We start from the raw sequence: 16,299 nt of genomic DNA on the forward strand, positions 1-16,299 counted from the left end.
TTATACTCATGTATTAACTCTTTAGTATTCCAGCTGAGCTATTCAAAATCTTAAAAGATTTGCCAGCAAATTTGGAAAACTCAACAGTGACCACAGGATTGGAAAAAGTCAGTTTACATTCCAATTCCAAAGAAAGGCAATGCCAAAGAATGTTCAAGCTATTGCACCATTGCACTCATTTCACATGCTAGTAAAGTTATGCTTAAAATCCTACAAGCTAGACTCCAGCAGTACGTGGACCGAGAACTACCAGAACTACAGGCAGGATTTTGAAGAGGCAGAGGAACTAGAGATCAAATTGACAACATATGCTGGATCATGGAGAAAGTTAGGGAGTTCCAGAAAAACATCTGCTTCTGCTTCATTGACTATGCTAAAGCCTTTGATTGTGTGGATCACAACAAATTGTGGCAAGTTCTTAAAAAGATGGGAGTACCAGACCATCTTATTTGTCTCTTGAGAAACCTATATGTGGATCAAGAAGCAACAGTGAAAACTGGACACGAAACCACTGATTGGTTCAAAATTGGGAAAGGAGTCCGGCAAGGCTGTATACTGTCACCCTGCCTATTTAACTTATATGCAGAGCACATCATGAGAAAGGTAGGGCTAGATGAATCAAAAGTTGGAATTAAGATTGCCGGGAGAAATATCAACAACCTAAGATATACAGATGATACCACTCTAATGGCAGAAAGTGAAGAGGAACTAAAGAGCCTCTGATGCGGATGAAGAAGGAGAGTGCAAAAGTTGGCTTGAAACTGAACATCAAGAAAACCAAAATCATGGCATCTGGCCCTCTCAATTCCTGGCAAATAGATGGGGAAGAAATGGAGGTAGTGACAGATTTTATTTTTCTGGGCTCCAAGATCACCTCAGATGGGGACTGCAGCCAAGAAATTAAAAGACGCTTGCTCCTGGGGAGGAAAGCTATGGCAAATCTAGACAGCATACTAAAAAGCAGAGACATCACCCTGCCAACAAAAATGCATATAGTCAAGGCCATGGTTTTCCCAGTTGCAATGTATGGATGTGAAAGTTGGACCATAAGAAAGGCTGAGTGACAAAGAATTGAGGCCTTTGAACTATGGTGCTGGAGAAGACTCCTGCAAGTCCCTTGGACTGCAAGGCATTCAAACCGATCAGTCCTAGAAGAGATCAACCCCGATTGCTCTTTAGAAGGCCAGATCCTTTGAAACTATTTGAAACTCAAATGCTTTGGCCACCTAATGAGAAGGAAGGACTCACTGGAGAAGGGTCTAATGCTAGGAAAGATTGAGGGCAATAGAAGAATGGGACGACAGAGAATGAAGTGGCTGGATGGAGTCACTGAAGCAGGAGTTATGAACTTAAATGGACTCCAGAAAATGGTAGAGGACAGAAAGACCTGGAGGAACGTTGTCCATGGGGTCGCGATGGGTCGGACACAACTTTGCAATTAACAACAATAACAACATTAAACTCTTTAGTTGCTTTAAAAATGTATGAACACATGAATGATTTTGGAAGGATTTGAGAAGCTCATGTTTGAAGCTTTTTATTCAATTGTCAATCATTCTGTGTCAAACTGGACAATAAAGAGACTGAAAAGAGCAGAGAAGTTAACTTAATTCTTTTTAACCCCTTTTTCTGTCTCCATCTACATTCTTTCTTTCACTAATTGTAGCTAAATCTCTTCTCCCCCCCCCCCTTGCATTGTCACCTACAAATCCAGAGGAATCTTTTCAAACTATTGGAATCTTCAGATCTTGCAGTTAAAGGATAATTTATACTTAAATTTTTCTCTGTTCATTCCTGTTCTACAGATTGATGGGTCCCAGTATCATTGCTGGGGCTGGTCCAGATTCTTGCCTCTGAATGACAATTTTTGGGTCGTAGAGGTAAGCCAAAAGGAATAAGGCCTGTCACAAACCAGAACTTTATTTCAGGAGCTGCTAATCATGTGTCGCCATCTTGTCTCCTCCCTGCAAGCCCATCTTCCTGAGGTGTATTTCCTACATAATAAACAATAAACTAGAAAAAAAAGGATTATGAAGGATGAATAAAACAGGGATGAATGAAAGAAATGAAAGGCAAGGCAAGGGAAAAAGTGGATAAGAGAAACGAGAATAACATGATAGTCAATGGAAAGACTGTAATTTAATTAAAACAATAAAAGAAATTTAATAGTTGAAGGTTGCAGTTATACTGAGAAGCTTACTCAAGTTCCAGTCAAGGTTTAAAAACTTTCCTGCAACTTCTTCTTGCATAATTATTTTTGTTCTGCTGTGTGGTTTTATGTCTCTCCCAGATAAACCGTACTCAACGAGTAGTCCTCAACGGTATTACATCCACATGGAGAGAAGCAAGCAGGTAAGGTTCTGTCTTAGGCCCAGTATTCTTCAATATCTTCATTAATGATTTAGATGAAGGAATTAAAGGGGAACTCATCAGATTTGCAGATGACACCAAACTGTCAGGAGTAGCCAACACCCCGGAAGACAAACTCAGGATCCAAAAAGATCTTACAAACTCGAACAATGGGAATCAAGATCACACGAAGTATTATTACCCCTTTATAAAACCCTAGCCCTTCTCAAAAATGGCAACTAAATGATTATAATATGTATAATAATAGAGGGATATCTATTTGATGATCTAAAAGCACTGACATGGAAGGCTAGTTGGCAAAGGAAGAAAGCCAGAATGAGGCTGAAGAAAATTGGGGTTTTGATTTATTAGAGGGGATTTCATATTATTAATTAGACGGTTAAAGGGAGAAGCTGAGATAAGGGGAATTTTAGTCATTAAATTTAAAATATTTGGAAATTAGTTGAAAATAAGGATTCTATTTGTTTAATATTTAAAAATTAGACCCAAAAGAAAAAAATATGAATATGTTTGATTTATTGATTAACCCAGACAATATATATAATGGTTTTGATTTATTAAAGGGATACTGTATTATTAATTAGATGATTTAATATGGTGGGAAATAGATAACTTTTAGGAAATAGAACAAAACTATATTCAAATAGATAAGATTTGTATTTTGAATATTAGATTCTGTTATGAACTGAGATAAGGGAAACTTTGATTACCTAAAACCTGGAAATTACAAATATCAAATGTTAAATTTGAATATTGATGGGAAACTAAAAATTGGGAACAATTTTTGATTGTCTATAAAGATTGAATGTAAAAGTAATTAAGATATGTATAAGCTAAAATTTATTGATAAATGTAATAATGATGTTTTTACTTAGTTGATATAATAAGAACTGTATTAGATTAAATAAGAGATAATAGATATTAAGGGAAAAAGAGAGGAAATATTTGATGTTGTAACTTGAGATTTGTACTAAAGATTTTTGTATGTTATTGAACTATTGATTAACCCAGCCACCACATTGCTTTTTAAATACTTAAATGTAAAATTGGGAAATTAATAAAATATTATTAAAAAAAGAAAGAAGGCAAGTTTTGTGAAAAAAAAAAGGGGTGTCTGGCTTTCCTTTTACACGCTGCTACCTGCATGCCGAGGAAATACACCCAGTTTCTTCGGAAACCTGGACAGATGTCCGGGACACAAGCTGGCTTGGAAAGATCTTTGGTGATTGGCAAAGGGAATTTTTTCTGGCTGTGTTAGCTTTTGGAGGTCTTCTGGTTTTGCCATGTTTGATTCCTGTTATCCAAAGAACAGTTGCTTCTACCATCTTGGGGATGACGGTCATAGCATCCTCTGTAAGTAGTGACAAATCCTATGACAGCCATGGTCATGACTATCACCACAAGAAAAAAGGATTATATGTCATTGGTCACCAAGTAACAGAACGCATTCTGTTACAAAATTAAAAAGGGAGGAATGAAGGGTTGTGTAACTGGAACAAAAATAAATGGTTTAGCCTAACTACTTCAATCTCGCTTCTGTAATCAGCATCTACGTCAGGGACAAATTTCACGCAAGTGTGGGAAACATGTACATGGATGGGATATACTGAAGGAGGGAATAAGGGAGTGTACAGGAATGATTGATGTCTTCCTTATGATGTAGTGGCTCTGTTGTCTGATTTTCATTGGCTAACAAAGTTTATAAAGCAATGCTACTAACTTTCTAAGGCAGACATGTCAAACACAAGGCCCGGGGGACAGATGCGGCCCGCGAAGTGTTTTCATGTGGCCCGCGAAGCCATCCTGGAAACAGTGAGGGAACGGACCAGCCAGGAGCCAATGTACAATTTTGTGGTGGCCCTCTATGCTGAAAGACATTCAGTCTTAGCTCCATAAGCCCCTCCTCACATGGCCTGAGAGGAACAGTGAGGCTCCTCCAGTGGACCATGCCTTGGCACTTGCCCTGATCCCACCGCCTTCTGCCAGAGACCCTCAGATCTATCCCACTCCTGCTCAGGCCCCCACAGGCACCCTTGACGTGAACGATGTAGAGCAGGCCATACCCACCCAGTAGGCCACACCTACTCCATCCACGCCCACCCAGTACACTACACCCACCCTGGCCACACCCACCCAGCCCCCTGAGGGCAACCGCAATGCTGATGTGGCCCTCAATGAAATTGAGTTTGACACCCCTGTTTTAAGGTATGGCACTTCTGGATGTAACTCTGCCAGGGTTCCAGATTGTTTGCAACCCAGCTGAAGTGTATTTGAGCTGCGCAGAACTCTTTAAGGAAAGAGATCCAGAAAGGGTCAGGATAAGTGGGCAGATTCTTCCAGTGCAAAGGGAGGGTTCTTGAACTGAAGAAGGAAGAGATGCATCCCAAGTTCGCATCCAGGTTCAGTCTTAGCAATAGATAAGAAGGAACTAAGTCACTAAGGAAAGTGTCAGAAGAATTTCCTGGTTCGTTTCCAGCTAGGGAAAGCTGACTATGAAGAAATTTGAGTACAGCAGCTACGGCAAAGCAGGTCTTTATTAGAGGAAGGCAAAAAAAGTAACAGAGCAGTGACTTCAGCATTCCTGCCTTGCAAGGTGGTCTCCCAGTCCTGAGTTGTGATTTTTATATGCTTTTTCTGCCCTAGGGCTGTGGGTTTGCTGGTTCCTTCTTTTGTGTTTTAATGGTTGTCCAATATTCCCTTTCTTGTCTTAAGTGGTATTTCTTTTGTCCAAGGGGGGGGGGGTTTCCAACATTTTATGAGGTGTTACCTGCTTCTTGGCAGAATGCCCACAAGTTCAGCAAAAGGCTTTTACAGAAAAAAAAGTGTGTCTGCATGTTTTTCTAATGGGGATGAGAATATAGGAGTTTTGTCAAGGTACATTTTCCAACAAAAGAAAGTAAAAATGTCACCTAAACCAGACAAAAGAAATTGGAGAAGAGCTGATGTGAAAGCTCTCTCCAAATCCCATCAACAGCTACCAGGCTTGAAAATCAACAAGAATAACTCTCATCTGATGAATTAGCAAAGCAAGGACTTTTTTGGGGGAGGGAAGGTCAAAGGATCAACCAAATCCAGGGACTGAGTTCACATGAAACACAAAGGCTTAAAAGCACACAGCTTAACATGATGATCTGCTTGACTACCCTCTTATAACAAATTGAACTGCAGAGGATCCAAACCTAGTTTAGTGTCATCCAGCAAGTAATTATACTTTAGTAAACAATATTGTATGTAAAAATACTAGTCTTGAAAAATAGCGTTTCCTAATAAGAATCTCATTGTTGCTCAGGAACAATTGTTTTTCTGACAGTTAGAGCAACTAATCAGTGGAAACATTTGCCTCCAGAAGTCGTGACTGCTCCAGCACTGGAAGTTTTTAAGAAGAGATTGGACAACCATTTGTCTGAAATGGTCTAGGCCAGGCCCAGAGTTTCCTGCCTGAGCAGAGGGTTGGAGTAGACTTCCAAGATCCCTTCCAACTCTGTTACTCTATTCAAAGTGACTCCTCTGCAATGCTGGGATTCAAATATGTTAACAACTGGTTCCCTGTGTGGATGCCACTTCCGGAAGTCCATTCTGGGCCTGGGCAACAAAAAATTAGCTACTGGTTCTGCCGAAGTGGTGTGAACTGGCTGAATCCCACCACTGCTCCTCTGTCTTCGGAGATGTAGGTGAAACAAACCTGGGAGAAACATAAAGCAACGTAACAGGACAAAAAAAAATAGGCAAGAAAAAGATGCAGAAAAGTTTTTAAACCTTTGTTGGAACCTGAATAAGCTTCAATATAACTGCAATCTTCAACTATTAATTTGGTTATGATTTAATTAAATTGCAGTCCTCCCAGAGGACTGCAGACTGACCATTGCCTCAGAACTGGAGACCCTTCTTGGATTTTCTATCATTTAAGCCAGTTAGGACTTTTACAGGAGAGTCGCATCTCATATGTGCTTAGAGAAAAGATGAAAGTATAAAATCAGGTAAGGAAAATAGTGAAAAGTGAATATGAATATTGTACCATGAGGCCAAAAAAAAAAAAATCACTACTCATTTGTATTGGGAATACATCTCTGGAAGGATGAGTTTGGAGAGAGGAGACAAGATGGTGACACATTAGCAGCTCCTGAAATAAAGTTCAGGGTTATAACAGGCCTTATCCCTTCTGGCTTATCTCTATGACCCAAAAATGCCTTTCAGAGGTAAGAAAGAACCTGGAGCAACCCTAGCAATGATACTGGAAAGCATCAATCCACAGATCATAAATAAACAGAGAAAAACGTAAGTACAAATTCTCCTCCAACCACAAGACCTGAAGATTCCAGTAGTTTGAAGAGATTCCTCTGGATATGGAGGCGACAATGCAAAGAAAAAAAAGGTTTAGGTAATGAATGAAAGAATGGAGATGGGGAGAGAAAAAGGGGTTAGAAAGAATTGAGTTAATTTCTCTGCTCTTTTCAGTCTCTTTATTGTCCAGCTTGACCCAAAACAATTACTGACAAACATTGTAATTGAGTAAGTTGAATAAACCAACATGAGCTTCTCAAATCCTGATATATGCCCCGTCCAAATCCTTCCAAAATTTTTAGGGTGTTAATGTACTTTTAAAGCAACTATATTCTAAGGGTATAGTATGTAACATAAACACACCACTGATATTTAATTTTATTTTAATCAAATGTAGACTTCTTCTTAGCCCTCATCACACTATAGAAGAGCAAAATACGGCCGTAATATGCTTGAAAAAAAATTGCACAAGCATTTGGGGGGCTTCTGGTCATTCTGGCTCCTTTTGTGGGGGAATTCTGCATCCTTTCAGCTCTTCACAGAAACCAAACATTAATGTGCATATGACAATTCCCTCATATCATGAAGCTTTTGACTAAATAATGTTCCATGTTTCTGCATAGATACCAGTTGACTCAGGTTTCAGTTCTACATGGAAGATGCACATTTGATTACTTTTGCAGCATCCCAGTTATGCACTAAGGATGAATATTTGATTTTTTTTTCATTTGTGCTTGGGCAAGCAGCACCTGTTAAATGTCTTCACATCCCTCTGAGAACTATGACCAAGTGGGAGAATGATGACAATTGGAGAGCAGGAAGCTCATTTCTAAATAACAAAATAAAATGAACCTATACACATTCAAACATACAGATCATAACTACAATGGCACATGCATATGGTTTTATTACTAAATTCATCTCTCTAGGGCTGACAGGAGTGTGAAACATAACAAAACCGTTCTTTTCAGAGTTCTATCTGTGTAAATAGGAAATCCAGAGACTGAAACCACTAAATCATTAATTAGCATTCATTCTCACCCAAATTTGTCTTTGTTTTGGAGATTGACCTCACATCTATGAATCATGTTATGGGAAGTAAGAGTATGGTGCCGGCTGAAGCCCTTTCCACACCTCATTCATTTATATGGCCTCTCCCATGTGGATTCTTTTATGGGAAAAAAGATGACTATATTGGGTGAAGCCCTTTCCACACTCCATGCATTTATAGGGCTTCTCTCCTGTGTGGATCCTTTGATGGGATGTAAGTTTACTGTGTTGGCTGAAGCCCTTTCCACACTACATGCATTTATATGGCTTCTCCCGTGTGGATATTTTTATGGGATGTAAGATCTTGTTGTGCTCTGAAGCCCTTTCCACACTCCATTCATTTATATGGCTTCTCTCCTGCGTGGATTCTTTTATGGGAAATAAGATTACAATGTTGGGTGAAGCCCTTTCCACACTCCATGCATTTATATGGCTTCTCTCCTGTGTGGATCCTTTTATGGGAAATAATATGACAATGCTGGGTGAAGCCCTTTCCACACTCCATGCATTTATATGGCTTCTCTCCTGTATGGATTCTTTTATGGGAAATAAGATGACTATGTTGGGTGAAGCTCTTTCCACACTCCATGCATTTGTATGGCTTCTCTCCTGTGTGGATCCTTTGATGGGATATAAGATCATTGCTTCTTCTGAAGCCCTTTCCACACTCCATGCATTTATATGGCTTCTCCCCTGTGTGTATCTTTTGATGGGTTATAAGACCACGTTCTTTACTGAAGCCCTTTCCACACTCCATGCATTTATATGACTTCTCTCCTGTGTGGAGTCTTTTATGGGAAATAAGATCACAATGTTGAGTGAAACTCTTTCCACACTCCATGCATTTATACGGCTTCTCCCCTATATGGATCGTTTGATGGGATGTAAGATTACCGTGTTTGCTGAAACCCTTTCCACACTCCATGCATTTATATGGCTTCTCTCCTGTGTGGATTCTTTTATGGGAAATAAGATGACAATGTTGGGGGAATCCCTTTCCACACTCCATGCATTTATATGGCTTCTCTCCTGTGTGGATTCTTTTATGGGAAATAAGATGACTATGTTGGGTGAAGCCCTTTCCACACTCCATGCATTTATATGGCTTCTCTCCTGTGTGGATCCTTTTATGGGAAGTAAGATGATTAAGTTGGCTGAACACCTTTCCACATTCCATGCATTGATATGGCTTCTCCCCTGTGTGGATCCTTTGATGGGATGTAAGATCACTGCTTTTTCTGAAGTCCTTTCCACACTCCAAGCATTTATATGGCTTCTCCCCTGTGTGTATTCGTTGATGGGTTATAAGACCACCGTGTTTGCTGAAGCCCTTTCCACACTCCATGCATTTATATGGCTTCTCTCCTGTGTGGAGTATTTTATGGGAAATTAAATGACAATGTTGGGTGAAGCCCTTTCCACACTCCATGCATTTATAAGGCTTCTCCCCTGTGTGAATCGTTTGATGGGATGTAAGATTACTGTGTTTCCTGAAACCCTTCCCACACTCCATACATTTATATGGCTTCTCCCCTGTGTGGATCCTTCGATGGGATATAACATCACTGCTTGTTCTGAAGCCCTTTCCACATTCCATGCATTTATACGGCTTTTCCCCTGTGTGGATTCTTTGATGGCATGTAAGATTACTCTGGTTGTTGAAGCCCTTTCCACACTCCATGCATTTATATGGCTTCTCCCCAGTGTGAATCCTTTTATGGGATGTAAGATCTCTGCGTGCTGTAAAGCCCTTTCCACATTCCATGCATTTATATTGCTTTTCCCCTGTGTGGATTCTTTTATGGGAATTAAGATGACATTGTTGGGTAAAGCCCTTTCCACACTCCATGCATTTATACGGCTTCTCTCCTATGTGGATCCATTGATGGGATATAAGATGACTGTGTTTGCTGAAGCCTTTTCCACATTCTATGCATTTATATGGCTTCTCTCCAGTGTGGATTCTTTCATGGGATACTAGATTACCATGTTGGGTAAATCCCTTTCCACACTCCATGCATTTATAGGGCTTCTCCCCTGTGTGGATCCTTTGATGAGACATAAGATTACTTTGTTTGCTGAAGCCCTTTCCACACTCCATGCATTTATATGGATTCTCCTCTGTATGGATCCTTTTATGGGAAATAAGATCACTGCTTGTTCTGAAGTCCTCTGCACACTCCATGCATTTATATAGCTTCTCTCCTACGTGGATCCTTTGATGGGATGTAAGATGACTTGGTTTGCTGAAGCCCTTTCCACACTCCCTGCATTTATATAGCTTCTCCCTTGTGCTTATCCTTTTATAAACAGTTTTATTTCCATCCTCAGTGCATTTATTTGGCTTCTCTCCCATGTAAACACTTTTCTGGGATATAAGAGACCCATTTTCTTGAAAAAGTGTTAAAGTCCAATTGTAATTTTTACCTTTGTCTTTGGATATATAATATTGTTCTTTGGTTTTGGATGGATATTGCCCATTTACATCCAATGTTTCTTTGAATAGTCTTAAACGTTTTCCAATGTGTTTTTTCTTTATGCTTTCTTGTTGATCAATAAAGTCCTGCATCTGAGCATCAATGGAAGATGAGCTTTCCTTATTCTGATTATTTGAAGGGTTTCTTTCCTGCCTTTGGAATCCCGTTTGAATTGCAGGCTTCTCCATTACGTTTCTTTCTTTGAACACTTTGATTAATTCTCCAGCAACTTTTTTGTCATTCTCATTATCACCTTTGAAGGAAAAAATAAATGAAAGTGATAGAAAGGTTAGGGAAAAAGATCATCTTGTCAAAAGTCATATTACAGGTAATCTCCGAGTTACAAATATTCTCTTAGCGAATGTTCTGATCTTGAGTAATCTCACGGAACTTTAGGCCTCTATTCACTGCAACAAAGAATGGAACGGAAGCTGAGGGAGCCTTCCGCATGCCTCTGGAAGCCTGATCTCGGGATCGGAGCCCTTTTCCAGGCCACTGCCCCCTGGAAAGGAAGTCGGGGGATGCTTCTGTGGGTCTACAGAAGCCCAATCTGGGCGTTGATGGCCCTTTACAGGCCTCTGCTGCTAGAAAGAAGCCAGGGGCAGTGGCCATGTGGCTCCAGAGTTGGGTGGAACAGGCGATAGGCACTACAAGCACCGTGAGAGTTCAGGCACCCATTCTCTGCAAAAGAGGATGGGTGCCTGAACTCGCATGATATTACAGCATGCAGGAACTTCCGTTGACTCTCCTCTCCCTGAAAAGCAGGATCCCGGCAGACAGGAGATGAATCTTTTCAAGGTAAGTCAGTCCAGAGTGGCATAAATGGAGGGGGAAGCGTGAGGTATCTTTGTGAATCGTGGAGGCCTTGGGGGCCTGTTCCATCACTAGGCCCTCTATGGCCTTCCCCATCCTGAGATACCTCATGTGCAAATAATGAACCGCCTATTTGCCCACGCATTCAACTAGCAAATATGTGGGTGAAAGCAGGGAGTGATCTTCTTCGAGGTACGAGATTCACTCCCATGAATTTCTGAGTTACGAATGAAATGGGCAGGCTCCATTATATTCGTAATTCGAGGACTACCTGTAATTGCCTTCAGGTATTTTGCCAGATTCCAATATATTGTATATTTGTATAATTATAATGGTTTGGTATAGAAATGATAATATCACTATTCATGAGGCATAAAAACTTGTAAAAGGCATTAAGTCAAAAAACTTGAAAGGCAATTCTTGATAGGACTGATACGGAAGCATCTGGGCCAAAAATAGTTAAAATCTGTGTGATGGAGTTTGGCATTACCGCAAACTAAGGAATTGTCACTAATGTGTTTAAAGAGAAATAGAAAAACAAATGGGATAGAATATATCTAAGCAGAATGCCATTGACCTATTTCCTTCCTGGGAGCAGTAGAACAGCATGACTTTTCTTCTCCCTCTGAGGAGAGGATATCTATTTGGAGATGATTTCATAAGAAGTAATCCATGGCATCTAACTACAAAGTGTCTTCCTGAACTGTCTGACTGCAGAATAGGAAACCCTTACCAAGAGAGGCCACGTTCCTACAATTGTCCAGCATGACTTCCCAATGCAGCGCTTTTTGGCGAGGATCCAGCAGAGACCACTCCTCCTCTGAGAAATACACAGCCACCTCCTCAAAGGGCAGAAGACTCTCCTGAAAGGCAAAAAAGTACAGAACAGACTGAGGAGGGACTATAAGATCTGTCCCATTGTTTAGAAATTCCCAAAGCAAAGCTAGGCACTAAGGTAAATGGCTATTTAGTAGGATTCCATAGTTTAGGTGAGAAAGTGGACAGAAGAAAAAGCTTTTGATTGAAGAAATGTTTTAGACAGGTTTCATCAACTTGAATGATTTTGTAGGACTTCCAGTGCCATTCAGTTAAGTAACCCCAATTTCCTTCTGGATCAAACTCAGGATCCTTCTGGATCTACCCAATATGCAGCCGGCCAGCCAGGATTGATTCATCGACCCTCAATCAAAAGGCACTCAGTGTCAGGAGAGAATCAATTGGCAGGTGGACCTTGGAAAACCCACCATCAGTGACACTAACCCATCCTCGATTTAAAGGCAGAGATGTCTCTGTAGGGGAAGGGATTCTTTGTAGAATTTTATGAAATGGCTATGAAGGAGCAATCCTGTTCATCCTCAACACTTTCATGAAAGAGCTGGGAGAGATCAGCCAAGGATCTGTGTTGTGTGCCATCAATACCCAGAGACTCTGCCCCTCCTCAGATTGCAAGGAAACTGCTAGTAGTGTGAGCCATTGACTCCACAGTAAATAAGGAGATGGAGAACATTTTTTCAGGAAGGCATTTCTTAGCCTTTGCAAAGCTGGATGGTTTGGCCTCCAAATCCAGGCAAAAATCAGGGAATTAAAAGGTATTTTGCAAGCCAATAGGGCCTTGATTATGTGCTCTTTCAGAACAATTTTTAATTGGAGGCATTTCTATATGGCCATTGTCCTGGGATTTTAAAAATCTTTGTTCTTAATCACTTATTTTCTTATCAATGATTGTAAATGAAGCTTTTAAAATGGTAATATCCCAGTGTGAATATTTAAATACTTAGCAACAAAAATTTGGGTTTCAGTTGTGGTCATAAATCAAGGATTACGTGTACTATGTACATCAGCTGATTTCCCGAGGGAAAAGGAAAATACAAATCTAGTAAATGAATGTTCTTCTCTTACCTGAGTTGGAGATTCAATCACGGTTTCTGTTCCCCCAAAAGAAAGAGTCAACTTCCTTCTATTCTTCCCTGTGAGGAAGACAGAATTTCAGGAAGCATAATTAATGAAATGGGAGGAGGTATGCTATCGAAGAGAAAACACAAAAGATAAGAAAGTTGGGATTTATCAGAGGAGTGGAAGGACCTTATTATTACCTCTTGAGGTGTCCTGATTTGGATCTTCCTGCGAGATCCTCCTGAAAAACAGTTCTTGAGGGAGATTTGGTGGATGCCTCATTCTCTCAGGATCTCTGATGTCCATTGTAAAGGACTTGAGATAGTATGCAGGAGAAAAGAAATAATGGTCATCACACATCATGAAGTGGTTTTTTACGGCAAAGCACTCAGTATCAATCAATTAGGCTGGGAAGTAAGAAATAAATGGCTCTGCAAAACTTTTTTTCTAGAAAGGATAAGCAACTATACAAAGATTAGTGAAGCATCTCCACATAGTGTGAATGCCAGGGAACTCTGGTAAGGAGATATTAAGAATTTGAATATGTTGATCCAATGGCTAAGAATTTTGTGTATAATGTAATGCCCGAACAACTGGAAGATATTTGGATGAAAGGTTTAAAATTGCTATTAAATTATAATTTAAAAGATTTTTTTAATAAAATGATGTATCATTCTATTTAATGCGTGATAACTGGCCAAAGATGTATAAAGGAAATTCAAATACATGTTCAAAATGTAAATGTAAACAAGAATCTTTTTACCATTTTTGCTGGACTTGTGACAAAGCAAAGAAATACTGGTGTAAGATTTATATTTTACTGCAGAAGATTCTCAAAAGTGGGTATAAAAATAAAACTTTAATAGACAAAGAGATTGAAAAACAATCTAAAACTTTGGTGTTATATATGTTGAGAGCACTAAGAATGCGTTTTGCACAAAAACAGAAGGATACTTTAATTGCCATAATGGAGAAGTCGCTGGAAAAACTGATGGAACTAGCAGAGATGGCAAAATTAACTGCTTTAATTAAAGAAAAGAACACACCCAACCTTGTTTCTACTTGGAAATTGCTCCTGGATTTTTTTCTTGGGATAAAACAAAAATGAAACTTTGATTTCGTTGTTATAGAACGGCTAGTACATATTAAGGATGTAAAAGTAGAAGGCCGAGGCTGTAATGTTACCATTTTATTCAACTGCACTAAAAAGAGTCAGAAGTCAATCATTTTCCTTTTTTGCCCTTTCCCCTATACTTCTTCTTCTTCTCTTCCTCCCACTTCCTACTATTTTCATTTTTTTGTATTTTATATCTTGATAAGCTTAATAATATTTTAAAAAGGAAACAAAAATTTGAACATATTATTATATTCAACTCCTTCTGGACTCCAAGAGGAAGTCCTCTCACCTGCAACTCAGCCTGCTCCTTCTGCTCCTCCGCCTGGCTCAGGAGGAAGCCTTCCACCAAGGCCACCGCCTGGGAGCTGGTCTCTGCTCCACACTCCCGCACCCAGCTCTCCATCTGCAGGGGCAGAAGGGCCAGGAACTGCTCCAGAACAACCAGGTCCAGAATCTGCGCTTTTGTGTGCTTTTCTGGTCTCAACCATTGGCTACAAAAGTAATGGAGTCGGCTGCAAAGTCCTCGGGGACCCTCATCCTCCTGATACTGGATGCTCCTAAAGTTCCAGGACTGAACTTGTGAAACGATGGTTCCATCGTCCAGGATCTTCTGCCCAGATCTTGCCCAGATCTCCTCCCGATTCCAGACTGAACACTGGAAGGGCCTTTTCCAGTTCCCCCACTTGCTAAAGGAAGGCTTGCCATTCCTGTAACACAAATCCAAATGAGTTCAAGGAAACCAAATTCTTTTTCATTCATAACAATGTTCATTTAGCCATGGGAATCAGAACAAGCCATTAACCCTCTTTGCCAAAGAGATAACGTTGTCTCTAAAGAACATGAACAAATAACCTCCTTTTCCAATTCTCTGATAGAAAGATAAATTCAAACAACTTGAAAGTAGTGGATTGGATCATTCATCGATACTCATCCCCATAGAAGGAAGTATTTTTCTGACCTGATAAACTGATGACTTCAATAAGAAGATTCAGTGTATTTGGCATTTTGGATCATTTCTATTTTTTTTACTCACAAGGAAAGACTTGATTTTTAAAAATATAGATCTACATTTACCTATAAGCAGGGTTCACGCAGCGTACAAAAACTCAGAACAGGTTAACAAAGCAGGAAAATTCAGTTCACAAAAAATGTAATGCCATTCAGTTGACCCTGGCTTAGGACGCTCCATTTCTCTTCCTTCTTTCACACAGGCAGGCAGGTTCACATAATGTGTCCTAAGCAAAAAAGGTCAATCAGATCCAGGGGCTCAGTTCACATGAAACACAAAGGCTTAAATGCACAAAGTTTAACGTAATGATCTGGTTCACTATCCTCCTAAGACAAATTGAGCTGCAGAGGAGCCAAACCTAGTTTATTGTCATCCAACACAGAGTGAGAATTAGGCATAATCTTTTGTATCTCTTCTTTTCAAACCTTTTTTTATTTCCTCCTTGAGATTTGCCATGCAAACTCTCTCCCTATTCAGGAACTTTTCCCAGGAAATGGGGCATGAAGGACTATCCAGGTCCCCTCCTTTCCTTTCTGGCATCTGGATTTCTTCCTGAGGGCAACATGCTTGGTATAGACTAGCTCTGCTTTGTTCCTTGCCTGTTACAATCATGGAAAAGGGCAGCCAGGAGATATGGGATCTGAGGGTCTCCCACTCCTAAGGTTGAACCTGGATGAGGACTTGGCATATGCCACTTCCGTCTCTAGTGCAAGAACCCCCTCCCCCCCCCACATAAACCCTTTGTCGCCTCTGGCTCTCTTTCCTTCGAGACTTTCTTGCAGTCTTTTTAACCGCTTGCGAAGTTCAAAGAGTTAAAGAGGGAGAGTCCAGCATCCTAGAAAGGCAAGAGTTAGTTATGTCACTTCCTTCCCAACCGGCCACAGCGGCCCAACGCTGAAGTGCATAGAGTTCCTTTCTCTTTGCAGAGGGATTTTCTGTGAATGGAAAGTGCTCATGGAACAAGGAGAGACGGAGCATTTCCCATGTGGGGCCAGGAGGGGGCGCTCACGTTTCCCTTGATCAGGAAGCCTTCTCAACGTGCTTTAGGGCGGCAATGCTATACTTCAGTAGAGTGTTGTATTTCAAGCTTATGGCCATTCACTCACTCACTCACACTCTCACAGCCCTGGAAAATAGCCACACTTTCACCCACACACTGAGGCACAAATGGTTCTTTAAAATACAGTTACAACGTATATATTTGTTCTTTTTCACATGTACACACACTTCCACATTCATCATCCACACTTACCCAAGTCCTTCTCAACTAGGCTGGCTGGCACTAGCCA

The 16,299-nt window shown here is 40.3% G+C and overlaps 1 protein-coding gene across 1 annotated transcript; it reads right to left on the reverse strand.

The window, feature by feature from the left end:
• Positions 1-6,807: 6,807 nt before the first annotated feature.
• Positions 6,808-15,760, reverse strand: LOC120300529 (zinc finger protein 665-like). Its single transcript, XM_039326697.1, has 6 exons — positions 15,076-15,760; positions 14,291-14,708; positions 13,085-13,199; positions 12,891-12,958; positions 11,725-11,881; positions 6,808-10,431 (listed from the first exon to the last, which is right to left on the reverse strand). The coding sequence occupies exons 2-6, from the start codon at positions 14,402-14,404 to the stop codon at positions 8,039-8,041; spliced, it is 2,847 nt and encodes a 948-aa protein (XP_039182631.1). The 5' UTR covers positions 14,405-14,708; positions 15,076-15,760; the 3' UTR covers positions 6,808-8,038.
• Positions 15,761-16,299: the final 539 nt, after the last annotated feature.

The sequence above is a fragment of the Crotalus tigris genome, unplaced genomic scaffold (assembly GCF_016545835.1).
Source record: "Crotalus tigris isolate CLP2741 ecotype Arizona unplaced genomic scaffold, ASM1654583v1 scf7180000024342.5246164, whole genome shotgun sequence".
Classification (NCBI taxonomy): domain Eukaryota; kingdom Metazoa; phylum Chordata; class Lepidosauria; order Squamata; family Viperidae; genus Crotalus; species Crotalus tigris.

Excerpts from the sequence above, each read along its gene's own strand:
- LOC120300529 (XM_039326697.1), bottom strand. The coding sequence starts at position 14,404 with ATGGAGAGCTGGGTGCGGGAGTGTGGAGCAGAGACCAGCTCCCAGGCG. Across the intron at positions 13,200-14,290 it reads AGGAGCAGGCTGAGTTGCAG|TCCTTTACAATGGACATCAG; the intron begins GTGAGAGGACTT and ends TACTATCTCAAG. Across the intron at positions 10,432-11,724 it reads TAGGAACGTGGCCTCTCTTG|GTGATAATGAGAATGACAAA; the intron begins GTAAGGGTTTCC and ends TTTCCTTCAAAG.